The sequence below is a fragment of the Neovison vison genome, chromosome 6 (assembly GCF_020171115.1).
Source record: "Neovison vison isolate M4711 chromosome 6, ASM_NN_V1, whole genome shotgun sequence".
Taxonomy (NCBI): Eukaryota; Metazoa; Chordata; class Mammalia; order Carnivora; family Mustelidae; genus Neogale; species Neogale vison.
This window is the reverse complement of record NC_058096.1, coordinates 117,139,635-117,167,014: the sequence shown is the minus strand read 5'-3', so window position 1 is coordinate 117,167,014 and position 27,380 is coordinate 117,139,635. Positions and strand designations below refer to the sequence as shown.

Sequence of the window (27,380 nt, the reverse complement as noted above, 5' to 3'; positions counted from 1 at the left end):
TTGTCATGGCGGACCCCACGCTACTTTGTAGACCTTTGGTCAGACATGATGAACCAAAGCCTCCAGCCAGAACACAAGGGACGTCGGAGAGAGAGAGGGCCCCGCAGTATAAACAACCCAGTAATGGGAGACAAGGCTGGATGGCCCACAGAACGGTCCGCCAAGCCCACTCTTGTTGTGGGAGAGCAGAGTTGAGCCACACTGAGGCCCTGAGAACAATGAGAAGCTCCCCCAGAAGCTGGGGTGGCTGCAGCTGAAGCTGAGGGGAGCGGCCAGGAGCCCGCTGTGGTTACTCAGTGCACTGTAATTAAGCTCATCCATAATTTGGTAAGTGAGAGCAGCCTAACATTTAATAGAGTAATTAAGTCTGAGAGAGCAGGACAGGGCCTTTCTGGGCCCCAGCATCTCCTGAGGTGGGTCCCCATTTGCACTCTCTCTCCTCTAACACACGTCCATCAGTGGTGAGGCACAACGGTGCTCACCCGGCCCTGGGAACACTCCCTGGCCCTGCTGTCTCCACTCCTCAGTCCTTCCACCAGGACCCAGGCCACTGGCAGGTCCCACAGAAAACCGGCCATAGCTCCAGTGAGACCCAGGACCCAGGCTCCCTTTCACACTGCTCTCTGCAAAACTGTGGGCAAGGAGAAATTGAGTTCAGTGCTCCCCTCATCCCTCCTTCACAGCTACCTGGCCAGCCTCTGACTAAGTGGGGTCAAGGGCCCTGATGGGGAGACTGAGGCAGCCCAGAAGTAAAGGAAGGGGCCCGAGGATGGAAGCCAGGCTCTCCTACTTCCTGGCCCTGTGATCTCAGGTGAATCACTTCCCCTCCCCAAGACTCAGTTTCTTTGTAAAATGGCAGTGGTGGTCCAACCTAACTCATAAACTGTTTGTGAGGAACAGATGTAAGAGGAGTCATGAGTGTACTTAGTAGCCAGGAGGCCACGTGTGAGACGTTGTCAGCATCTCTCACCAAAGGTGTTAAAACCTGTGTCCAAGTCCTTGCCACTGGAGGGGATGCAGGTGGTCGTTCAGCCTGGTGTGTGTCCTCAAGAACAAGAGATGGGATAACCACAACCGAGACCTCCTGCTCAGATAGCAAGGAGTATGGAAACCTTGTCAAGTGAGGGACCTGGGCTCTTGCACCTGACCTGGCCGTTTCCAAACACCCGATGTTCTGTGCAGTTCTGGGTCACGGCCAAGTGCCAGAGGACTTATGTTCGAGGTGGTAGGTTTCAGCTCAGTCTTTGGATCTGTTCTCCTCCACCTCCCCCCAAGGACATGCTGTCTCGGGAGGTAATGAGCTCCTTGCTCCTTGCCAGAGGACTTATGTTTGAGGTGGTAGATTTCAGCCCAGTCTTTGGATCAGTTCTCCTCAGCCTCTCCCCAAGGACATGCTGTCTCAGGAAGTAATGAGCTCCTTGCCCCAGGAGGGCTTCAAGTCCTGGCCAGCTCCCTGGGGCTGAGAGTCAGGCTTGGTGGTGGTTGAATCCTCTTTCCCTCTCTGAGGTTCTGGGGATCCTAGCAGCCCCTCCCAGCCCTAGTCCAAGCCCTGGTCCCTGGTCCATAGCCCAGCAAGGGCTCACCCAGTCCTTCAGAAGCTGCCACTCACAGACCATCTTCCTTAGGGTGCACACACACCAGGAGGGCCTCGGAATGCTCTGGGCTTGCCTGTGTGGTCTCCAGCAGAGCACCAGGCCCCATGGCTCTCCTTGTTCCACAGCTTCATCTGAGGACCTTCCAGCCCCAGGCTCCTAGATCCCTCGAGCACTCTGCAAGCACCTGCAGACTCTGTCTCTGCCCAAGGTTGGGTCTCAGTGTTCCTAGAGCATGCCCTCAGAAAGGTCCCTTACAGGAGGGCAGCGTTGGCCCCATCCTGGCACATTTCCTCCTGGAGGGATGCAGACGGGCTCCCCCAGCACCGGCTCTCCCACAGGGGGCCGGGAGGGAGGTGCTGGCTTATGTGGCAGGACTCTGTGCTTGTTACTGTGTATATGCTTACAGACTTTTCTCACTGTTACATAATTGAGGTATTTTTTCCCCTCCTTATTTTAGATCCTGGTGCCATCTGCCCTGCTTTTCATGCATCGCTAGCTCCAGGCTGGAGGTTAGATCTGGCTCGGCCACCCAGTTCTAGTCCTCCCTTGGCAAGAGACTCTGGGTCATCGGTTTCCTTCTGTGTACCGTGAGATAGTAACCCCATGCTGCCTCCCTCACAGGGCCACTGCGGGACGCAGGGGAGAGGCCACGAACCGGCTGGGTAAGGCAGCCAGCCCGACACAGATGTGCCTGTTGTCATCTGGCAGCCTGAGACTGGTGTCACCCAAGTGAGGGAGCCTCTGCCTGCTCCTGTCTGCACCTGCCCCAGCCGAGCTCCACCAAACTCCACACAGCTCCGCAGGGCTCCACAGAGCCAGGCCCTGTTTGAGATGCAGGAAGTGCATGAGTCACACAAGTGGGGAGTCTGGTGGACCCCCTGGCAGGAGCAGCAGAGACAGGCCCCAGGCCAGCAGGGCCAGGCTGGCCTCAAGCCTGCTCACAAGCCTCTTGGCCCCACGTGGCATGGTAAGTGCCCCCTGTCAAAAGCGACCTGCAGGGAGCTCAGAGCCAGCCTCCAGCCATCAATGAAGGCACCCTAGAGATCATGCTCCTCCCTGAGGCAGCCCCCATGGATGCCATCTGTACCCCGCAGAATGGGAGCCTCCTCTCTCCCCTCAATGTCCCCCCCACCAATCTCCACCCCAAGAAGGGGCAGCTCTCTGCTGACAGTCAAGCAGGGAGGGTCTGGGTGCCGGGTTAGTTCCCAGGTCTGTTGGAGTGAGGTGATGGTGAAGAGCACCGCTCAGGAGACTTTTGTCAAAGATCCACCGTGACATGGGGTGAGTCACTTTCCCTCTTTGGGTCTGAGTTATGTCATCTGTAAAATGGGAACAGCCACCTCTGTTCTGCCTACCTCTGCGTCTCTTGTAGGGATCAGAACTAGACCTGCTCTCAGGGAGGCTCTAGGCCACCAGAGTGAATTTGGTCACTGTGAGCTTTTAATTAGCAGTGAGGTTATCTGGAAAAAAGGTGCTCCAGGCTTTTCAGTCATTGGGGTAAAAATAAAATCTCAGGGCGGCCTCCCAGACAGCCTATCTTGTCCTACTCCCAGAGACCCCCACAGAGGAAGACATAGCTTGTCCAGTGCTCAGGAGCCTGCTTCCCCTTCCCTCTAATTCCTGGATGTCCATGCACACGCATAACTCCAAGCGTTGCATCCATCCAGCTTTCATAAAATCGCGCATGATAACAAAATCTTCCGAGCTGCAAAATGCAACTCTGAAAGGTCAGTTCTGGGATTCAAAATGATGTGGTCGTAATGTGAACACGATGGCCACGGGATGTCCAACTCCGGACGGCGTCAGCCCTGACCACCCACCCTGTCATCCCCACCGGCCCTCGTGGCCTCACCTTGCAGACAGGTGGCTGGGCAGGGCATCCCTGGTTGAAGACAGAGGGGACCAAAGCCCAAAAGGCAGGCCTAATTTCCTCCTTGTGAGACACCCTGTTCCTTGGCACTGCCTGACCCCGGAGGCCATGCCTGGCTGCCCAGCTGTTCTTCTGCCTTCTGGCACCAGGTTCCAAGCAGCTACTTGCAGAGCAGGAACGCTGTTTCTAAAGGGGTCTTGCTCGTTGTGCCCGGACCGGAAGGTGGATCGGGAACACTCTGAGACCTCAGGTTTGGACGGAAGTAACCAAGTTGGGAGCAGAGGCCGCTCAGGCAGCAGAAGAGGCAGAGCGCCCTCTAGCGGCAGGCCTGGCCTTTCCAGGGAGAAGACGGAAGTGCTAGTTTGGTTCGCGGGGCTGCCTGCCTACAGCCACCTTCAGCCGCCTGGGGGAGAGCGTAGTGCCTGGTTTGGGTCCGAACATCCAGGCTCTGGGCAATTGCAGGGATAGCAGCATTCAAACCCTAACCCAAGAAGTGATAACACAGACTCTACCTATCAGTAACCTGGCTTAATTAAAAATAAGGCCACAGCAGGAAGGCAAGCATATGGCGAAGGCCCCCTGAGTGTGTGTGTGTGTGTGTGTGTGTATACCACATGACACAGACCGGGAACCTACACCTATCCCAGGCGCAGGCCTGTGTACCATGGCTTCTGCCAAGGGTGCCCCATCAACACGGTCCTACCCCAGGCAAAACTACACAGACTCAAACCAGAAACAACCTCTCAGCCAACAAGCCCCTCTACACAAGTCCTGAGAGGTTGTAGAAATCCCAAATGGAAATTTACAGAATGTTCCCACCCCTTGGAATAGCTGGCTCTGGGCCACACACACACAGGCACCATGGACATGTACAGGGATGCACAGTGGACATGTAGGGAGTCTGGCTCAGGCGAGGGTACAGAGCCCATCACAGGATCTTCAGATAACTGGATCCAGAGCAGGCAGGAACATAAAATGTGAAGCGTTTCTACTGCGGTGGCAGAATCACACAGCCTGGATCATGTACAAACCACAGACGGTTACTCACCTATCCTCTCTGGGCCACAGATTCTTCGTATACAAAAAAAAAAAAAAAGAAAGAAAGAAAGAAAGAAAAAAAAATCTGTCCTTTTTACCTTAAACCATGAGGCTGGTTTCAGGATCAAATGAGAGAAATTTCTGAACTGTCATTCGGCTTTAAAATGTAAAGGATCTGTATTGTATTTTATAATAAATCCGTGTTGAATATAAACGTGTCTTCCCAAAGTCTTTGTATTAAATCAGCTTCAGAAAGATGGACGTACCATGTTTCAAGGTACAAGGACCCCACCCACCACTCCACACCCCCACCGAGAAGCCCACACCACTCACGGTGCCCCCAGGAAGGGCTGAGCTAGCCCCTGTGGTTAATGCTACAATTGGCAGTAGGTCCTCCTGGGACTGTGGATAGTGCACAAGCAGGCCACCAAGAGGAGCGTCACCAGACCCTCCCTCCGACCCTCCTGCGCTCCCTCCCTCCCTCCCACCAGGGCCCCCCAAGCAGAGGCCGGTGGGAAACTCTTCAGTGTATGTAGATCCGGTCGGACACCGCTGCGGGCAAGTGGGTCATGACCTGCATTCGAAGCCACCAGTAGTAGTCCATGGGGTGGTAGCGAGTGTAGGGGCTGGCAGAGGTCAGGGCGTGGGTGACAGCGTTGATAACAGGGGACGTGTCTGTGGAGCCGCTGTTGCAGTAGGTCTCCATCTTGGCGATCTTCTCGTCAAAGTACTTCCTGCCGTAGTCCCGGCGCACTACCTCGGGCAGCTCGTCCCACATCTTATTGGCAATGGCCTGAATGCGCTCGGGGCTGTAGAGGCTGGTGGCGGCGATGAAGTTGCCAGGTTCCACCACGCTGACCTTCACGCCCAGCGGGTGCATCTCGTAGCGCAGGCAGTCGGAGAAGGCCTCCACCCCGAACTTGGTGATGCAGTAGGGCGAGCGGGCCGGGTTGGCCATGCGGCCCAGCATGCTGCTGATGTTGACGACGCGGCCTGCGGAGGAAGACGGCAGAGCCTTGCTCACAAGGCGCTGACTGGTCGGGCAGAGGGCGGGGCCAGGCAGGCTGCTTTGATGCCTGAACTACCCAGGGTCAGGGGGTCCTTCTAATACACAGTCGAGGTCAGCTCAGGCCACATGTCCAGCTTTCCCCTGATTATGCTAGGCAGGACAGGCCAAGAGAAATGAGCCAGCCTGCATCCAGGACGGTGTGGGGTAATGCGGAATGGATGCTAGAGCGCTGGCAGCAGGCAGCCCAGGCCAGGGTTCTGAACCTGATTTTAGTGCTAGGACAGAGGGACAGAGTCTTCAGTACTAGAAGACGGTGGGTACCTCAAGAGGCTTTCCCACAGGCCTGGCCTCGGGAAGCAGGATGGAGGTGGAGCCCGTCCAAGCAAGCCCAAGCGGACCTGGGACATGCTTGTCCTGGGAATGCCCTCGGGAAGTTAAGACCCAGCCCCAACCTGGGCACCTTGGGGAGCTGCCTTTCAGAAACCTCTAAGTTGGAAGTCTCTGGAGGGTTGGGTTTTCTTCTACAATCCTACAGAAGCTCTCGAGGTTTATCCTATCATTGCTGAGACTTTGGGAGAGATCCTATGGGATCACCCCCTTTTTGCCATCATTGTTTGCTATCTAGAGAGAACATCCAAATCAGTGACTTCTTTGGCTACCTAACATGGTCTGAGTGCTCTGTCTACTTTCCAAATTTCTAATCTCGAAGATTATTATTACTATATTTTACATTCTATCACAATAGTCTTATTTTGTAACTGCAGCCTAGTGACCCAAAGAATGGATCTACCAAGACTGACTTCCCAGTGCCTCTCTTGGTAGTTGCTGTACATAGACACAGCCCCAAGCACAAGGTGGTTATTTCTCTAGATTAGGTCCCCAGAGTGGGATGGCTGCTGTAATCTTTGAGCCTTTGAGACTGAGACCTCTCAGCCGCCTTCCTTTCTGAAAACCACACATACCTTTCCACCTGCCTGGCCAAGACAGCTCGCCTTACCCCCTTCCATGAGACCTGTACGGCCCCCGGGAAGTCCTGTGCTCAGCCTCACTGGGGTACGCAGGCTGGATCTGCAGAGACCTCTTTCCAGTCTAGGCAAAGATGAAAAGACAGGATGGGAGGAAAACCCTTTCCAACTCACCTTTGGCCCTTCGGATGAGGGGGAGAAAGGATTTCGTCATCCGCACGGTGCCCCAGAGGTTCACTTCTGCCACTTCCTTGTAGGTCTCCATGCTGGTGAACTCCACTTCTCCGAAAGTCGAGATGCCCGCATTGTTAACGAGGCCCCACAGGCCTGGACAGGATGGAACAGAACCACTGTCACCATGCAGCCTTGGCCTCGGACACCACCCATCACCCTGAAGCCATGCCTCTCCTCACTTTTGTCCCTTTCCCTCCAAACTTGCCACTTCGAAGGCTCTTGGGACATTTCCTAGAATCACCAAGAGTAACAGGAGACAGAGAGGCCTATGGTACAGGCTGGGACCCTGTCTTAAGTCTAAAACATCCAATTACCATCTCACGTCTCTCTGCATGGTCTCTCTAGGCCCACGATGACCCAGCCCTGCCAGATGTCCGCAGCCTGGGGTCACTCCCACTGGCTCCACACGGTCACCTCCCCGCAGCCTGCACTGTGTCTCCATTCCTGCCCCTGCAACTTCGCTTGTCTTCCACCTCTGGCCAAAGGCCTGGAGAACCCCAAGAGTCTTCCAAGCCAAGCCTTCTCTGTAGGCCTAGGGAGGGGACCCAGTATCCAGGGCCTCATACAGTTAGAGGCTCAGCTAAGACTTCACCTCAGGTCCAGCCCGAGTCCTGATCCATCCTGAGCCCCTGACCGTGACCTCGGATCTTCCCCTCCCACAATACGCACTGTTTGCTGTTATCCCTGGTGAGCCCCACCACCCGTGTGTATACGCCTGGTCTCTGCAGGTTGAAAACACCCCTCAGCCTTGTGTGGTCCCAGGCAGAGGACAGAGCTAGAGCAAACAGACACTCTCCAAGTAACCTGGGTTGATTGTTTCCTATAAGACCAGAGAGGGGACAGCTGGTTTCCGCAGACCCGGGAACCCTGGTGCTAGAAGGATCCTTGGAGCTCTGACAGCTACTTTTGTCACCAGGGAAGCAGAGGCCCTTCAGCATGTGCAACTGGTCAGAGGCAGAGCAGAATGAGGGAAGGAGGCCCCAGGGAGGCCAACTTGCTTTGCAGGGCCTCTGAGTTCCATCTGTGGGGCGTGAGGACTGCATGGGCCGCAGCCTCGGGACAGAGCTATCCTCCTGCCTGTGGGAGCCCTGGTCCCACTTCGCTTTCCAAGTTAATCATGGAAACGAGTTTGCATGCATGACAGAGTAATTGGTCTCTAGCTGCATTCCTTCCGTGTTATCCAAATTAAAGCTTCAACTGACCTCTTGTGCCTTCTCCTTCAATTATGGAGAATTAAGAACATTTATCAGGGAAGGAAACTGCTAGTTAACAAAGTGCTCGTGAAGCTCTCACTCCCCACAGCGGCTGAGCGGCAACCACAGCTCTCGGGTCTCACCAGGGACCTAGCACTGACGCGGCCACCAAAGCCCGTCCTCCCCGGAAGTCTTCACCCCTCTCTTCTTCCCAGGAAGAGCCAGAGGCCTCCCACCACCTGCCAAGACTGACCTGTCACCCTCCACCTTCCAAACCGTAAGCTGTCACTCCTTGTTCCCTTTTTATGCAACGTTAACCTTTCTCTTGCCCCTGGCTCCCTCCCTCCAATGTTGAATACATTAGATGCTCAGTAAGGGTTTCTCAGATGAATGAAGGTCTACAGATACCATGTCCCGAGATCCCAAAGAACCTCCTCTTTACCATGCTACATTCTCACACCGCCATCTGTTCTCCTTCCCTCCATGACCAGGCTTCTGAGAACACAAACCACACCCTCCAGACCCCATTTCCCTGTCATGCTGGGTCCCAGCCCTGCTGCTGACCCACGGTGTCTGGGGTGCAACATGGTAAGGGTGCCCCATTACCCTCCCCTCCCATCTTCACTCCCCTCAACCTCTCCCCAGTATGAGCTCTACTCATGGTTCTCTACACTCATTCCTCCCTTGGAGCATCTCTTCTATCCTCCCGGCCGCCCTTCTTCTAGCCGCCCCCTAAATACAGGCATGTCCTGTCCTAGACCACCTGCTCTCAAATTATGCTCCGTGCCTAGGCAGCCTTGTCTTCTTTATGTTCATGGAAATTTGCAGCTGCTTTGTGTTTGGTTCACACAAAACCGCATCCCACCTAAAATGCCTATTTTCTCCCTAACAAAAAACTAATTACAGCTGACACTGATATCCAAAAAAGGGTAACTGAACTTGACCTGTGAAAGCACATGGCTCCTGGATTATAGCTCCGCTGACCTGATAAGCAGTAACAGTCTGTGGAGCTAGGAGTCCTCAGCCAACACTCCACATAAACTCAAAATGAAAACTGCTGCTCATTCCCAGGGACGGCTGTTTCCCTGCAACAGCCCCAGCAGTCACCACGTAAATGGCTCCTGTGTACCCCTCGGACTCATGGCTCTCCTCCGACTGTGGTCTCCTCCTCCTGGCGGTTACTCTCACCTCAGTGCCCTGCACACAGGTCCCCAGCATCCCCTCCCCACGCACCAGCATGGCAAGCTCCAGCTGCCCCAGCCCGCACCTTACTTTCCTCTTTGCTAACAGGCCCCTGGACCTCTTCTCCCCAATCTGATGAGAACTATTAATATCACTGATCAAGATCAAAAGGACAGAGTCCGGTCCTGAGCTAAGCACTCTGCGTGCATTCGTTCCAAAGCTAAGCTATCCCAGGTCTGGAGGACACAGTTGGGGCTCCATGAGGTTAAGCACCTTACTCAGTGTCACTCAGCTAACAGGGGGACAAGATAATTTGGACTCTGGTCTGTGTGAAGACACAGCCCTCATGCTTGACCCTGTGCCACTGTCGGCTTCCTCTGCCATCTCATCGAATCTGTGCCTTTTTTCCTCTCTCCACAGCATTAGTCTGGGGCCTTGTCGTCTCCATCCTATATCACTGGAAAACTTCTCCCAGGTCTCCCTGTCACAGCTTCTGTCCTCCACTTCCATCCTGGCCAGACCCTCAGCTAGACCCTCCTCTGTCCTCTCTCGGTCACTTCTTGCTCTGACGATTCCCTCTCGCAGCAGGTTTGGGAGGCCTCCTTTGCTGGGTTTCTTGTTCTGCCCTCTGGAAGCCTGAACAGTCAGCCCCTCCCCTGCCTCATGGCTCCTCCTGCCTCTGCTGCTCCCTGGCTCCACCCAGCACTCCAACCCTCACCCCATGTTATTCTACTCATGTGCCTGCAGTGGTCAGATCTAGGCATGAGCACTGGCTGTGTGAGCAGAGCATTTCTCCCTCTTCACAGATAGGTAAGCTGAGGCCCACACAGGGGAAGGTGTGAGCCCAAGGTCACACTTCTAGTAAGAGAGTGAAGCCCACCATAACTCCAGACTTCCCACTCTCAGACTGAGGGTGTCCCAGATGTAGGACTGAGTCTTCTCTAGCCATGGCACAATGTCCCCAGTGCTGTAATGGTTCCGAAGAGGTCCTGCCATGAAGCCACCAACTTACATCTGGCTGGTGTCCAACCACAATCCTCCTGCCAGGTCATACCCTCATTGGTGCTCAGCACACTACCAAGCATACAGCAGGTACTCAACAAATATCTCCTGACTGTGAGGTTAAGTGATGGTTTCAACATACAGCCTGCCGGTTGGCTCACTCAGCCTTTTGCTGGGATGGGGTGGGCAGTGCTGTCTCCAGGCTCCAGGTGTCCATCCAGTCCCTCAGAGCTCTGCTGGCTGTGGCAGATGGCTCACCTGTTCTAATCAGACAAGCCCCTTCATCTCACCCCCCAAGGCTGGCTCTCCTGTCCCACAGAACCAGGATGAAAGGCACTTATCTCCTGAAAGGATCCTGCCTGGGTAGAGTGAGTTGGAAGCGAGCACAGGCTTAGGGAACCCAGGCTGATCTGAAAGTTCTAGAAGGGCGCCACCTGGAGTTCAGAGATAGCATTGCCAGAGAAGGGGAGAAGGACAGCTTCTTTCCTTACCAGGAAAGACAGCCTTGGGTAGGGCAGGGGTGGGGGCCACCGGGAAGAGAGAGGGGGGGAGGGAGAAATGGGGACAGAGGAACCAGGACAACCACAGGTCCAACAGATTCCTCATCTTTTTCATACCAAAAAAATCTTCAAATCTTTTGCCAGAAAATGCAGTATTAGGTAAGTAAGCTCATGCTGTGATTTATCAATCCTCACTGGAATGTGTCATTTGGAAAAAGGCAGCAGGGAAAAGTTTATGCATCGGGGTGGGACTAGGATTTGAACTCCGTCCCAGGGCAGGGCGGGTGAGTGCCTCTCCCTGTGGCTCCGGGTCTGCCCTGCCTTGCCGGTCAAGCGAACTGGCCCAGACCAATACAGGGAATGGAGGTGACTCTGTCCTGGCAGCGGGACCAGGGTCCTGAGCAGCCCCCAGGTCGGGTGCAGCCCCACTCTGTTCTCAGGTCTACAGTGATGAGTTCTTTCCATGGGCGCCGTGGATCACCACAAACCCTCAGGCTGCCATGAAGTGGCCTCACAGCACGGACTCCTGCCTCCTGGTTGATGAAAGCAGGCGGGAGGGGTGAGGTGGGCTGTACCTCCAGAGCGGGGAATCACCCCAGGGGGACACATCCTGCCTCTTCTTAATGGGACAGGAGCCCTGGCTCTGCCTGTTAATTATGAAATAGATGTTTGGTGAGTTAGGGAACTCATAGGCCTCTCCTCTGAAAGCAGACCAGCCTGGGAATGGCCCTCTTTGGAGGTGAGGGTGGCCCAGGGCTGCCAAGGGGATGCATCAGGGACAGGCTGGCAGCCTAAGCAACAACTTCCCTGACAGCCACATGGCACAGGAGCTCTGAGGCAGCTGCTGGCTGACAGCAGCATCTCCGTTTGGCTCATAAAGGCTCGGCAGAGCCCAGCCCCGCCCCTGGTGGTCCCCTGTCCTCCCCTTCTCCCTCCTAAGGCCTGAAGTCACCACTTGGGAGAGATGCCCCCACCCTGTCTGTGGGAAAGAGAGAACCCTCTCTGCCTGGTTGGCCAGGAAGGTAAACACCTAAGAGGAAGCAAGTCGCCCAGAATTATCACGGCTGTGTGCTCCATGAACGGGGTCCCCTCCCTTCTGTTGGACAGAGCCCCTCCCACCAAGATCCCTCCCTGGGCTGAACTGGAAGAGAACTGGAACTTTCTGCAGCAGGTGACCTTGTCAGTGACTGGCCCTCAAACTTTCTGTTCCTCCAGGTTCTAGGGGCACAGTCCCCAACCTCTCTGCCAGCTGCCTCTCCCCTTCTCCACCCCTGATTGCTCATGTTCCCAGGAAGCCCACCATCTTGCCTACTCTAGCTTCACCTCCAGGCCTGGACATCTGGTCTCCATCCAGACATTCCCACAGGGCATCCCATGGGCACTCTCCATCCCTCATCATGCTCCTGCAGTGGGTTGGGGGGTACCGGGCATCAGGAGAGGCCTCGTGCCCCTCCCTCATCCCCACATGTATCCATCACCAAGTCCAGCCAGCTATGCCTTCCCGACTCTGATCCCTCTACATCCCCAAACACCCACTGCCCTTGTTCAGTACTCCAGCACTCATGCTCTCCCTCTAAATCTACCCTCTACACTGCTGCCCCAGTCCCCAGACTGACAGTTCATTCCCCCTGGGACATCGACAGTGGGCCTGGTGTCCTCAGGAGTGCGGCTATGGGCCCCAGGCCCTGGAGGACCTCTGTTCTCAACCCCACTAACTGCCACCACCTCCACCAGACTTGACCACGGACTTGGCCCCCCGCATATCCTGTGTGCTTCCCACCATTGTTCCTTCTCTCCCTGACTCTGGAATGCCCTTCTTGCACCCTGCCACAATCTGCTCTCCCTAATGGGCTCCCCACCCCACCCAGGACTGGGCTGTGACCCTCTGTCCTGTGCTGCTTTCTGAGAGGGGGTGTGGAGATCATTCGGGTTAGCCCCCCAGTGAACCTTGGAGAGGTCCTTGGGAACAAGGACTATGTCTTGGCCATCTCTGTGTCCCCAACACTTGGCCCAGAGTAGGCATTTGATGAATATTGTCTGAACTGATCTGCCCCTGTGCTCATCTGTTCACCACTCCTAGAGGTTTTGAAAGCACCTCTGGGTTTATTTCCCATTACCTTATTGCACAGGTGTGTTTAATTTAACCCACTTCCTCCCGCTGTGTGAGAGGAAGAGTTTCAACAGCAGGGCAAGCAGGCTTTTGCAAGATACCGGTAAATGGGGAGTAGTGTTGAGGAAAGGGGTCCTCAGAACAGCTGGTGCACTACCCCCTGCGGCCCCAACGGGCCCCCTACCTTTCTCAGGGTCCTCCAGGCTCGAGCGGACGATCTCCACCACTTTCTCCACCTCCTCGTTCTTGCAGACATTGAGCTGGACAGTTCTTAGTCGATCACTCTTCAAGCTATCCAGCTCCTTGACCCCATCATCTCCTTTGTCCTGGGGAGGAGAGAGGAGCTGCTTCGACCACCTCCTTCCCACCCTGCCTCCAGTCGGAGGACCAGGCCGAGGCCCTGCCAGAGCCTGGGGCTTACTAACAACTCCGGAGAGTCTCTGGAGACCCGCTGGGGCTGCTCATCTGGCAGGTGGCTCTCTTCAGTCCCAGGACTGACCACATGTCAAGCCAAACCAAGTGCCACAGACACAAGCCCCCAAGGCTTTCCTGGAAGGAGCCTCTCTCTAAGCCAAGGTTGCGAAGTGAGGCCCCACCAGGGCTAGGCATGTGGGTGTCCGACAATGAGGGGGGTGGGGACTTGGGAATGAAAGCACATGCCTACCTCTCCACCCCTGCCAGCTGCTGCCAGCATGGGTATGGGTGTAGCCCAGGCCTACCAGCTGCTCCGATGTTTAAGCTAGTAATTAGACTTCCCAGTTTTTTAAGTGTTGGCAACTTACTCACGTTTAAAAAACAAAAACTAAACACTGTGTAAAGCAAAGCACATTCACAGGCCACATGTGACCGGAGGCTGCCGGTTTGTCACCTCTGGTCTAAGCCACAGGCCTGTCACTACCAAGATGGTCAGAAGCCAGAGCAGCTCTCATTCCAGTCCCATCACTACCCAGGCTCTGTGCCCTCAGGTGCAACCCTTCACAGGTGCCCAGTTTTTCCAGCTTCGAAATAAGAAATAAGGACAACGCCACCTGTCCTGACCTGCTCAGGTTACTGGAATGATGGAGTCATCTTTATTAAAAACCTGTTAAACTGTCGAGCTAAATCCAAGCATTACTAAACATGAGAAAGGGTCACTCACTCAGCGAACATTCCCTGGGCCTCCATCATGTCCCAGCCCTGCGCTAAGAACTAGATACACAAAAATAAATAACTCAGCCCCTGTTATCAAAGAGGCACATTTTCGCGAAGGGGGCAGGTGCATAAGGGAACAATGTGGGCAGTGTTTGCGGCATGAAAGCTGGCAGGAGGGGAGAGGCTGCCCAGAAGGTGGGACAGGCCTTTCAGGAGAAGTGATAGCCAAGGTCAAGGACCAGAGCAGCCCTGGGAAATGGGACATTTCAGACAGCGGTGAGGCCTCTGCAGGCAGAGCAGATGCATAAGGAAGTCGTTGCACAGGAGGCTGGGGAAGTGGGCAGGGGTCTTCTTGGGGCGCGGTGGTAAGCTGATGGAGGACGTGAATAAAAGCCAGCGTCATTTACTGAGTGCTGACGGTTCTTCCCACTGTGCTAAGCACTTGACATACATTTCTCATTAGTCTGCACGCCGTGAGGCGGGTTCTATTACCATATTTCATTCTTTCTAGGACCCGTATCTTCTCCACCTTAGGGATGAGCTACACCGTTGTGAAAAACAAACACTGTCAGTTACAATGTAATTGGCGGTGACTTTCTCAGTGGTGCAGGAAACAGGAAGGCATCTAGTGAGAGGACAGCAGGAGCTGCCAGGGGCTGCAGTGAGAGGGAAATACCTACTCTCAGCAAGGACGTGCGCGGGATACAGGTGGTATTGATGCTAACCTCCCTGGCAAGGCCAAGAGTAGGAAGCATATGGATGGCCGCATACATCCATGGTGAAAAGCTCTCTAGGAATTAGGCTCAGCCTGCTAAGTGGTGTGAACCAGAAGAACCCTAACCCCAGAACAAGACGTTCGCATCACACCACATCAGAGAGACACAGGAGACAGTAGTGAACGGACTGTGTCCATTGGGGCCAGAGAGGCTGGAGATAATCGCTCTGGAGAGGGACCTGGGAAGAACACAAGATTGAGGGAGCAGTCTGGTCCCATGGAGCCCACCAAACAGAAGCAGGGCCAAAAAGTCAAATTCAGCCCAAAATGAGGAATGATTTTCATCATCCAGATGGCAAGACTGCCCCAGAGGAGTCTGGACAATGAAAGTGGAGGTCAGGGTTGGGGCAGGGTGGGGAACACGGTGTGGAGAAAACCCCGGCATCACACAGGCATCAGGCTGGTCCCCACTGCCCCCAAGAGCTCTTCCACTCTTAAACAGTCAGCCTCTCCAGGGAGCCTCTGCTCTGGGCCTGAAAAGAAGCAGCACGTGTGGCCCTCTGAATCTCTGCCTGGCCCAGCACCAGGCATGCCAATGACACCCAGAGTCCCCTCTGCCCAGGGCAGCCCTGTGTGAGGCTTGGTTAGTCTAAGGCTTGGCTCTGAAACTCCCTGGCAGTGCCCACTTCCCGGACAACATGGCAGGTATCTCATGTATAGGCCTAGAGCTTCTGCTACCGTTCCTGCAGAGGGTCTGCCAGCAAATAACTCCCAGAGACGACAGCTTCCAGTCCAGAGGAGGGAAGGGCTGGTGCCCACAGACACCAAGAAAACATGCATCTTGTTTGAATGCAGTCTTCATGTCATGCCTCCTCGAATGCCCCTCAGAGTGGAGCCCAGGCAGACCGCGTCCCTGAGCGGGTGCTGACGCCTACTTCCAAGAAGATAGGCCCCTGAGCACCCTGTTCTCCTCCTGGCCTTTGTGAACCCTGCCACCACATTTTGGCAACTCTCAGACTCCACACCAGACGTCTCCTTGAGCCTCCAGCCAGCCCTGAGCCCATGTCTCCAAGGTCCCCCAGGGAGGCTCTTCACCTGGCTCGGGGTCCCCACATGAACTCGGTTTGGAGTGTGGCAGCTGAGACCTGCTCTCGGAGGAAACCAGCCGTTCGTCCCACGGCTCACAGCTTCAGGCTCAGCATTCAGGATCCCAGGAGAGAACCCCATCTCCTCCCTTCCCCTGCCAGGTCTCCCCAGCAGTCCTCCTCACTCTGAAACGGCCTCCACATCCCGCTCCGATGGCCTTGTCAGCGGGGACAGAGACAGTCAGCTTGCCTTCACTGTTCAGAGAAAACCTTTGCTGACCACCCTTAGCCCCGGGGCCACAGAGCACGGTGGCCAGTCTCCTTCCAGATCCAACTGTCCTCAGTCCAAGGCTACACTGCTTGGGCCCCACCGCCTCCCTGGCTCCAGGGTTTCTGTCCTCATCTTCATCAGTCTTGCTGCTCGCGGACAAGCTTCGAGTCCTGCTGTGTTGGTGACTATGGAACTGGTTGACTGATAAACCCACTTTTATCATTATCCCTTTCCATTTCATCAGTGAGCTCTTTTCTACCCTTGCATGACAAGTTAGGCAATTCTTACAGTGTTTCCATGCATTCTCAGATAATAGCCTCTTTGTTCGACTTCAAGGGTCCAGTTCAGTCTACTAATCAAGGAACCCCAGAGAAGCCTGGTTTGAAAACCCAAGTCCTGCAGCTTCTGTGCAATTTAAAGCCTGTCCTGACCCAGGCCTGGGGAGTGTGGGAAGCCCATGGACGCCAAACAGGGGTGAAGACTGCCTTTCCCCTTATTTTCTAGGTCCTCCTCATGTCTTCCTTAATCTATGACCCTTCCAGGGTTGGATCCAGGGGCTGGCAAATAAAGGGGCAAGACGGCAGTCTTCTGAGGCTGGTCCTGTTGTCTGCTGTTGGGTGTCCAGGGACAGCAGGTGCACAAGCGCTGGCCCTCCCTGCAGGGCGTGCTTTCATGCGTTCTGCAGAGATCCATCCCCCGGACACCTCCAGCCAGGCCTCTTCTTTCTCTACCCGGGCTTCAGTGAGGCACCCCTTCGGCTGGGGAAACACGGGCGGTCCTAGGAGTCTCACTGGATGGGTGCCCTTACGATGACTCCAGGAGCTCTCTCCTTCATCCACATCACGTCCAGGCCAGAGTGTCCGACCCAGGCAGGACAGCCCTCTCCTGGTGGAGCTCTCTCCGCTCTCCTCCCAGATGAGACACTCCGGCCTCATTCTTGGGCCTCCAGGCGTCTTTTGGTCAATATTAACATACCCTTCTGTGGCTGAGGACCCCGGGGCATTAATGGTAAGCTCTCTAGGAGTTTGTTTGTTTGTTTGTTTTTAATAATTTATTTACTTATGGGGTGCCTGGGTGGCTCAGTGGGTTAAAGCCTCTGCCTTCGGCTCAGGTCATGATCCCAGAGTCCTGGGATTGAGCCCCGCATCAGGCTCTCTGCTCAGCGGGGAGCCTGCTTCCTCCTCTATCTCTGCCTGCCTCTCTGCCTACTTGTGATCTCTGTTAAAAAAATAAATTTTTAAAATCTCAAAAAAAAAAAAAACCCTCTCCATCCTTACATGATTATTCATCCCCATTCTTTAAAAAAAAAAGAATTTATTTATTTATTAGACAGAGAGAGACACAGTGAGAGAGGGAACATAAGCAGGGGGAGTGGGAGAGGGAGAAGCAGGCTTCCCGCTGAGCAGAGAGCCCCATGTGGGCTTGATCCCAGGACCCTGGGATCATAACCCAACCTAAGGCAGGCATGTAACAGCTGAGCCACCCAGGCACCCCTCCAGTAGTTCTTTAAGTTTTTATTTTAATTCCAATTATTTAACATCCAGTGTTCTATCAGTTTCAGGCGTGCGATTCAGTAATCTCACACTTCCTTACCCCAGCCGGGGCTCATCAGGACAACTGCGCTCCTTCCTTGCCATCCCCCGTTTCCTCCATCCCCCCACCTGCCTCCCCTCTGGTGTCCATCAGTCTGTTCTCCTTAGCTAAGAGTCTGTTTCTCCAAGTAGTGTTCTTGAAGCCCACCTCACTGAGACCAGAGGGAAAATATCACAGCACGGAAACAACTCCGTCCAACCTCTCAACCTTCTCCAACCTTCTCCACCTCCATTTCGACCACACTGAGCCAGATGACGGACTGAACCTGGCAGCAGGGTTTTACAGACTCTCGGCCTGTTCTGCTAGGTGGTCCAGCACCTCCAGGCTGGATGAAGACACTCGCCAGGTAAAATGGAATTGTCTGTCACGCGCATAAGGAACGGTGAAGAGGAACAAGCCTGGGGCCTTGTAACGGTCACAGGCTGAGCAGTGGGAGCGCTAGCAAGGGAGGGGAAGCAAAACAAGAGAGCAGGGTATCCAAAAGTCATGCAACAAAGGGTAACACGAAAGAGTGGTTTGTTTGGTTAAAGCTGTGTATAGGTTCAGTATGCTCTGGTCTGAGAAGGGGCCACTCGATCCAGCAAAATGGGGGCTGCTGGCATCCTCGATAAAAGCCATATCAGAGGCACCCTGGCACCCCCCACTCCCCGGTCCGGCCCTGACTTCTCTGCCCAGCTGGTCTCCTCTTACTCTGTGACGGCTCTGGGCTTCAGCTTCCTCGGACTGCTGATGATGTCCAAATACGCTATCAGCACCCACCTCAGGAAACTCCTGTCCGTCCTTCCATATGGCAGCAAGATGCCACCTTGGCCTATCGAGCCTTCCCTTGTACCCAGAGAGAGGCAGTCTGTCCCTTCTATCCCTTGTACCCAGAGAGAGGCAGTCTGTCCCTTCTATGATACAAGACCTGCCCCCCCACTCCACTCTCCCGCCTCCCTCCCTTGCGCAGCCACAGTGACCCCCTGCTGGTCTCTAACACAAAGGCACACAAAGGCTTGGCTGTCCCTTATTACCCCTTCTATCTTTGAGACTTGTTCCCTAACCCCTTACCTCCTTCCAATGTCACTTTCTCAGTAAGTTCTTTCTTTCCTCTTTAAAACCCAATAGCCGGGATGCCTGGGTGGCTCAGTTGGTTAAGCCACTGCCTTCAGCTCAGGTCATGATCCTGGGGTTCTGGGATCGAGTCCCACATCAGGCTCCCAGCTTCTTGGGGAGTCTGCTTCTCCCTTCTCATGCTCTCTCTCCCTCTCTCAAATAAATAAATAAAATCTTTAAAAATAATAATAATAAATAAATAAATAAAGTAAAAAAATAAAACCCAACAGCCCCTCTACCATGTTCACTCTCTGTCTCCTTTTCGTGCTTTCTTTTTCCCAATAGCTTCCACAACCCACAGAAAAGCAATCTACTTATTTATCGATCTTCTTTTCTGTCACACCCCCCCCGCACCCCGTGTAACCACCACAAGGGCAAGAACTTCTCACTGAATCAGTATAGGCTATATCTCCAAAGGAGAATACTGTGGGCTCTTGTAGGTGCTCAAGAGATACCTATTAGTTGAAAGAACAAATAAACAGATGGGAGGAGCCCAAAGCCCGATCTGTGTAGGCTGAAAGAAACATGGGAAGTAAACAGGTGAAACGATCTAGTACAAACAACCCTCTGGGGGTGCCAAGAAGTGAGCCAGTAGTGCACACGGGATGGGAAACGGTCAGCCTGTGCGTGTGGGCGTGTGGCGTGCACACACGCATGCGCCAAAACGACCCAGCAGAGCGTGAGGAGTTAATGATGCGGGAGACGAGAGACATCTGCTGGAGCCAAGCCCTTGAGCTGGCCCAAGGCACCAAGACCTGAAGCAGGAGAGGAGGGGTAAGTCTAAGGAGGAGCAGGCAGAGTTTGGGGGGACAGACGTAGCCGGAATCCACCATGTGGCTTAACATCTCAGCAGCGGGCTGGAGGACTTTACCGTGGTCCCCAGTGGCTCCAACTGCTTTCTGATTTGCATCGTTAACTCAAACCTCTAGTGACTTCTGCCTCCTCTAGCTTTTTTTTTTTTTTTTAAGATTTTATTTATTTATTTGACACAGAGAGAGAGATCACAAGTAGGCAGAGAGGCAGGCAGAGAGCAAGGGGGAAGCAGGCTCCCTGCTGGGCAGAGAGCTGGATGCGGGGCTCGATCCCAGGACTTTGAGATCATGACCTGAGCTGAAGGCAGAGGCTGAACCCACTGAGCCACCCAGGTGCCCCTTCCTCTAGCTTTTGACCAGCGGAGACACACCATGACGCCAAAACAGTCAACAAGTAACACCGACAGGCATAAGCCGGCAGTGACCTCCCCCTCTGGTATTTTGACGAAAACACCAGTCACTAAATCAGGATCACAGCTGTGGCCGGTGGAAGGACGTCAGAGCAGTCCAACCCCATTATTGTAAGTAAGGGGCGCGGGGAGGGAAAGCGTCTGCCTAGTCCCTGGGCTAGTGGCTGATAGGGGACTAGAATCCAAGGTCCTGACTCTCTCTCTCTCACTTGTCAGCACTCAGCAGCCTCTGCCCTGGACTGTGGAGTCGAGATACAGACCCTGCACCACTGGACAAGCCCGCATGATGACACAGGTGCTGGAAACATGGAGAAAGAACTTCAGAGGTACAAAACGTTCTGTGGCATCCCAGCACCTGCGAGGACATGCTGAAGCAGGTCCACATTATGCGGAGAACCCAACTCCAGCATGCCCCACCCATCACCCCCAAATCCGTCCTGAAACAGGTTTTTGCATGCATGTCAGAGGGAGCAGGCATTGGTGTGGCTTTTGGGAGCAGCAGTTTGACAGACTTGAATGAAACCAAAAATCTGCACACCTTTCTACCCAGTATTTTCACATCTAGAAAATTTTTCTAAGAATTACTAATGAAAGCAAGCAAAGATATGTGTAAGACGATTGATTGTGGCTTGGAGTATAATAGCAAAGGTCACAAATAATGTGCACACATACATTTTAGTTACTCTGCAGCAAGAGACTGCAGTAAAAAGACTCCACTTGTTTCCATCATCCACTTCTGTCGGGTTTGAATCTATTATAAATAACGTACTACTTTCATAATTCAAAAGAAGGAAAAATTAAAAGGACAAATAAACCCTCTCTGATCTGAATATATGTTCAAACCGTGGCAGTGCAAAAGACTTTATTATTTTTGTTTATATTATTGAAACTTTTCATTGAACGGGTATTGTTTTTATAGATATTAAACCTGGTTTAAAAATAATTGCTTCTCTGGATTCTTACTGCCTTCAATCTAAAGAAAATATCTCATCTACAGAGCAGAGACAGCAAATTGTCCCAAACGCCCCATTCTTCCCTTCTTCTATAGCGGTAGAACCCCCTGACTTCAAGCAAGGTACATTTCTCAGAATACGAACTACATTTCCCAGCTTCCCTAGCACAGCCAGGTAAGACCAAGTGACTAAGTTCTGGCCAATAGAGGGAGACCACAGGTTGCTATATGGCAGCTTCTGGGTCATTCATGCCTTTAAAGACCAGGACATGCACTCACAACAGAAGAAATGCAAATTAAAACTGTACTGGGGTATATTTCTCACCTCTCAGACTGGCAAAAACCAAAAAGCTTCAAGTACACTATTGGGGAAATCGTGTAGAAACAGATACTCTCATACATTACTGGTGGGAATGTGAAATTACACAGTCCCTATAAGCCAGTCGGGTACCCCAGAATAACACTGAAAATCTACAGGATTTTCCTGCCTTTTCCTGCCCTATTCCCCTGTAGCCATCACAGGCTCTTCCTGAATGAATCTCTTGCACATTCTATCCGATTTTGGTATCTGCTTCTTGGAGGAACCAAGCTGACACAACTTAGGAGTTTTGTGTTTGTGATGGTATCAACATAGCAATTGTGTGTGTATTATAGGACTGACCAAATGAGTAAATATATTGATATAGCTGGGAATAAAGGTTCTAGTGGCAGAAAAAGGAAGAAACAAATATGGAATGAGGGAAGCAAGGAAGAATGCTGTTGTGTTGAAGAAGACTAGAAGGTCAATATAACATCATGAATTATGTTTGTGTGTGAGCGTGTGTGTGTGTGTGTGTGCGTGCATGCGGTATTTATAGGAAATGCACAAAGGAGATAAATATAAATAAATATCATGTGTGCATGTATATATATGCCTTGTGATGATCTATACATCGTCTACCTCTGTCCACAGAGAGGGACAAAGAGCACTGATGTTGGTTTCTAAATTCTGTTAAAAGGAATTAGGTAAAAACATATCTACACAGAGACATGTATGTGAATATTCATAGCTGCATAATTCATAATGGCCAAAACCCCAAACATTTCATCCAAATATCCATCAACTAGTGAATTAATTTTTTACATGTAGTATATCCGTCCAATAGAATACTATCTAGTAATAAAAAGGAAGGAACTACTGATACTTTCTACAACATGAAGAATCTCAAAAACATTATGCTGAGTGAAAAAAGCCTGCCACAAGAGCCTATGCGTTGTACGATTCCATGCAGGAATAGTCCAGAAAAGGCCAATCTAAAGAGACAGGAATCCGTGCTACCTAGGACCAGAGGTTGGTGTGGGGCTTCAAGTGCAGACAGTCAAGAGAGAAATTTCCAAGTGATGGACTGTGGTGATGTTGCACAATTCTCCAAATTGGAAGAACCGTCCCCTCTCCCTTTTGGAGCCTCACGGCCCAGGGCTTCCCTTCAGACACCCTAAATTCCACTTGATGAATTGCAAAGGATCCTCAGTCACTACCTGGAACAGCATTACTTATTCTCCATGGTCCAGAATGGATGTCCCCTCCTCTGCCAGACCAGGATCAATGCCTTCCTTCTACGCACTCTTGTTAAACACTCCACACAACTCTGAGAACCCTCTTCACTCTAACTCTTCCAGGTAAGTCTGTGCATGGCTGTCCTTCACCACTGGACATGGAGCTTCCTAAATGCAGGGACCAGGGTATCATCTTCTACAGCACCTATCAAAGGGGCAGGCACATCAGGAACATTTGCCAAATGGACGAGTAAATGAATGAATGATCAAAGCTAGGAAGAACAAGTGAGACGGAAGTGAAGAGAAAAGGTATGGGCTGTCTAAAGCAACAGATGAACCAATCGTTAAGAAAGCAATGAAAACACAACTACCAACCCCAGCCCAAGTCCTGGGTAGTCCTGGTATTAAATAATCAGCTTGAAGTGGGATTCTGGGAAGACAGGAAAGTAGGAAGCACCAGGAATCGCTTTCCCCATCTAGACAGGTGCACTATTTTCGAACTCTGGAGTCTGTTGAAGAGATGAAAGGCATACAAATTGGAAAGGAAGAAGGAAAATTATGTTTTCAGATAACATGACTTTATATGTAGAAAAAGCTAAAGATTCCCCCAGAGAATTTATTGGAACTAATAAATGAATTCAGCGAAGTAGCAGGATATCAAGTCAACACATAGAAGCAGCTGCATTTCTGTACACAAACAACACACAACCTGAAAAGGAAATTACAAAAATAATCCCACTTATGGTAGCATCAAAAAGGATAAAATACTTGGGAATTAACCTAACCAAGGAGGTAAAAGATTTGTACAATGAAATCTATGGAACATTTCTGAAAGAAGTAAAGGAAGGCAGAAATAAATGGAAACACATCCCCCATTCATGGATCAGAAGACTTAATATTCTCAAAGTGTACCTACTATTAAAAGCAATCTACAGATTTTAATCCCATACCTGTCTAAATCTTAAGGGTGTCTTTCACAAAAAAAAATGTCCTAAAATTCATAGGAAATCTCAAGGGATCCTAAAGAGCCAAAACAATCTTCAAAAAGAAGAACAAACCTGGATGATACAGACTTACTGATTTCAAAACTTATCACAAAGCTACACTAATCAAAACAGTCTAAAACTGGCATAAAGACAGACATATGGAACAATGGAATAGAAGAAGTGACAGAGATGGTCAAATGATTTTTGACAGGAGTGCCAAGACTATTCAATGAGGGGGAAAGGACAGTATTTTCAACAAATGGTGCTGGGAAAACTGGGTGTCCACATGCAAAAGAAAGAAGCTGGACCCTTACCTAATACCACATACAAAAATTAATTTGAAATGGATCAAGGGCCTAAATATAAGACCCCCCAAAATAAAGTGCTTAGAAGAAACAGAACAAAAGCGTCACAACTTTGCATTTAGCAACAATTTTTTGGACATGACATCAAAGGCACAGGTAACAAAAGAAGAAATTGGCAGATCAGACATCATAAAAATTTTTAAATTTTGTACATCAAGACACACTACCCATGGGATAAAAAAAAACCCTTAGAATGGGAGATGATATATACAAATCATATATCTGATAAGGAATTTATATCCAGAATATATAAGTCCTAAAACTCAACAATAATAACAACAAACAAACAATCCAGTTTAAAACTGGGCAAAGAAATTGAATAGACATTTCTCCAAAGAAGATATATGAATGACCAATAAGCACATGAAAAGATGCTCAACATCACTAATCATTAGGGAAATGCAAATCAAAACTACAATGAGATACTAACCTCAGCCTTAAAATAGCTACAAAAACAAACAAACAAACACAAGTATTGGTAAGGATGTGGAAAAACTGGAATCCTTGTACACTGTCAGTGAGAATGTAAAATGGTGCAGCCACTGTGGAAAACAATATGGCAGTTTCTCAGTTAAAAACAGACCATGAGATCTAGCAATTCTAGTTCTGGGTGTATACCAAGAAGAATTGAAAGCAGGGTCTTAAAGAGATACTCATATATCCATGTTTATAGCATCCTTTTTCACAATAGCTAAAAGTTGGAAGCAACCCCAGTGTCCAATGACAGATGAATGGATAAGCAAAATGTGATATATACATGTAATGGACTATTAGTCAGCCTTAAAAAGGAAACATATTCTGTAATATGCTACAATAGGGATAACCTTCCAGGACATTATGCCAAGTGAAATAAGCCAGTCACAAAAAAGACAAATACTATAAAATTCTACTTATATGAGGTACTTAGATAAATTCATAAAAACAGAAATTGTAGTGGTGGTTGCCAGGGGGTAGACAGAAGGGAAAATGGACAGTTATTATTATTGGGTACAGTCTCAGTTTTACAAGATGAAAAACGTTATGGGGATGGATGGGAGTAATGGTTGTACAACAATGTCAATCTATTTAATACCACCAAACAGTACACTTAAAAATGGTTAAGAGGGGGGCACCTGGGTGGCTCAGTGGGTTAAGCCACTGCCTTCGGCTCAGGTCGTGATCTCAGGGTCCTGGGACTGAGTCCCGCATCGGGCTCTCTGCTCAGCAGGGAGCCTGCTTCTTCCTCTCTCTCTCTGCCTGCCTCTATGCCTACTTGTGATCGCTCTCTGTCAAATAAATAAATAAAATCTTTAAAAAAAAAATTTTTTTTTAAAAATTAAAAAAAAAATGGTTAAGACGTAGGGGCGCCTGGGTGGCTCAGTCGGTTAAGTGTCCAACTCGTGATTCTGGCTCAGGTCACGATCTCAGGGTCATGAGATCAAGCCCACCATTGGGTTCTATACCAGGTGTGGAGCCTGCTTAAGATTCTCACTCTCGGGGCGCCTGAGTGGCTCAGTGGGTTAAAGCCTCTGCCTTTGGCTCAGGTCATGATCCCAGGGTCCCAGGATCGAGTCCTGCATCAGGCTCTCTGCTCAGCAGGGAGCCTGCTTCCTCCTCTCTCTGCCTGTCTCTCTGCCTACTTGTGATCTTTGTCTGTCAAATAAATAAATAAAATCTTAAAAAAAAAAAAAAAAAAGATTCTCACTCTCTCCCTCCCCCCTACCCCTCCCCATCCCACTCTCTCTCAAAAAAAAAAAAACGTTAAGGTTAATTTTATGTTTCGTGTATTTAACTACAATTTTTAAAACCCTACAAAATAGTAACTATGTGAAGGACGATGGTGACAAAAATGACCCTTCTCTTACCTTCATCAAGCAGCCAGCAAACACAAGGAAGCCTTTTGAATGCAGATGCTTGGCCAAGGAGAACCCAAATCCCGAGTCACAGCCTGTGACCAGGACGGCTTTGCTGCCAACCTATTTCAGAAGATCAGACCCCACATTAGGAACCCAGGATCCCAAGAGCATAGTGACCAAGCAAACCTCCTCTGGGCAGTGACAATTAGTGCTTCCTGAGTGGTCCAGTCCCAGCCCTGCCCACCTGCCCTTGGCTCTTAGAGAAGCACCATAATACAGCAGAGAGTGCTTGGCACTCCAAATCGGGAGACGAGGTTCTAACCCAAATTCTGCCACCAACTGACAACGCTACCTGGGGAAGTTATTGCCCCCTTCTGGACCTCAGTTTCCTCATCTACAACCCCCAGCATCACGACTCCCCATCACCACAGTATTTATCATTTCTTATTCTGTGCAAGGCACTCCGCACACATTTTTCTTATTTAAAACCCCATAGTAACTCTACACAGTAAGTAGCATTATTACACCAGGTTACAAGTGAGGAGACATATTTTCTAAATGCCCAAAGTAGTCTGCCTGTGGTAGAGCTGGAAGAGAGAGAATTCCAAATCTGAACTCTTAACCCCTAACTTCATCTGTGGCGGGGGTGGGGCGGTTAAGAGAGTGAGAAAGTGGTTCCAAGCATCCCAGAGGCACTGAAGCCCCTCTCTGAGGTGGCCCAGGGCTGGGGGCCCCTAGGGAAGGGTTGTGACCACCATAGCGGGGCATCCACTCACCGGCTTCACCTCATCGGAATAAGCACGACGGCTGCTAGGGACCAGAGAAGCGGAGTAAAACAGCAGCGAGCGCCTGCGGGAGAAGAGGAGCCGTGAGCAAAGGCTGTGCTCCTACCTGCACCTCACTCCCGGGACAAACAACTCAAGAGGACCCTCAGCCACCAGTGTGGCCCCCATGGCCCCCCACCCCAAGCCACTGAGGACAATCTGCTGGTACTACTGGGGAAGATGGTCCTAACTCTGTCTGCCAGGCTTGCTAGGCTGCGACAAAGTCAGCCAGCAGGTGCAGTGGCCATTTTTGCCACTGTGCAGCAATCACCCTCTGGCAATACAGCTTTGTTACCAGAGCCTTCTGCAAATTCAATGTCTTCACCTCTGGGTTTTACGCTGCTTCCTGATAGTTTTTTTTCTTTTCTTTCCTTTTTTTTTTTTAAGATTTTATTCACTGGAGAAAGAGAGAAAACATGAGTTGGGGGGAAGGGCAGAGGGAGGGGGAAAGCTGGTCCCCCACTGACCAGGGAGCCCAGTGCAGGGCTCGATCCCAGGACCCTGAGATCATGACCTTAGCCAAAGGCAGAGGCTTTAACACACTGAGCCACCCAGGCACCCCCTGTTAGTTTTTTTCAACTAAACTTTTGTTTTGAAATAATTATAGATTCAAATGCAGTTAAGAAATAACACAGAAACACGCCATGTAACTTATTACCCAATTTCCCCCAGTGGTAACATTTTGCAAACCTATAGCACCATATCACAATCAGGATATTGGAACAGATGCAGTGAAAATACAGCACATTTCTGTCACCACAAGGATCCCTCCCGTTACCCTTTTAGAGCCACACCCATTCCTGTCCGCCCCACGTCCTCCTTAACCACTAATCTGTTGTCCATCTCTATCATTTTGTCCTTTCAACAATGTTATATAAATGGAGTCACACAGTATATAATCTTTTGGGATTGCCTTTTCACTCAATAATTTTCTGGAGATTCAACCAGATTGTTGCACATATCAATAATTTGTCTTCTTATTGCTAAATTGTTTTCGATGGTATGGGTATACCACAGTTTTTTTAACTATCAATTATCTTTGTTGGCTCATTTTTGTTTTTAGGTTGGCTCC

The 27,380-nt window shown here is 51.0% G+C and overlaps 1 protein-coding gene and 1 long non-coding RNA gene across 4 annotated transcripts in view; one reads left to right on the top strand and one right to left on the bottom strand.

The window, feature by feature from the left end:
* Positions 1-4,661: 4,661 nt before the first annotated feature.
* The window catches only part of BDH1 (3-hydroxybutyrate dehydrogenase 1), a 37,875-nt gene continuing 15,156 nt past the window's right edge, over positions 4,662-27,380 (bottom strand). For all 3 annotated transcript variants that reach the window (XM_044252047.1, XM_044252048.1, XM_044252046.1), the window contains exons 3-7: positions 26,261-26,333; positions 25,494-25,604; positions 12,883-13,024; positions 6,652-6,804; positions 4,662-5,496 (exon numbers count right to left, since the gene is read on the bottom strand). In XM_044252047.1, coding sequence (XP_044107982.1) covers positions 5,027-5,496; positions 6,652-6,804; positions 12,883-13,024; positions 25,494-25,604; positions 26,261-26,333 — 949 coding nt within the window. In that variant the 3' untranslated portion in view covers positions 4,662-5,026. The remainder of the gene's footprint in view (positions 5,497-6,651; positions 6,805-12,882; positions 13,025-25,493; positions 25,605-26,260; positions 26,334-27,380) is intronic.
* Positions 19,183-20,318, top strand: LOC122908824. Its single transcript, XR_006385029.1, has 3 exons — positions 19,183-19,362; positions 19,750-19,921; positions 20,027-20,318. It is a non-coding gene; the product is annotated as an uncharacterized LOC122908824 (long non-coding RNA).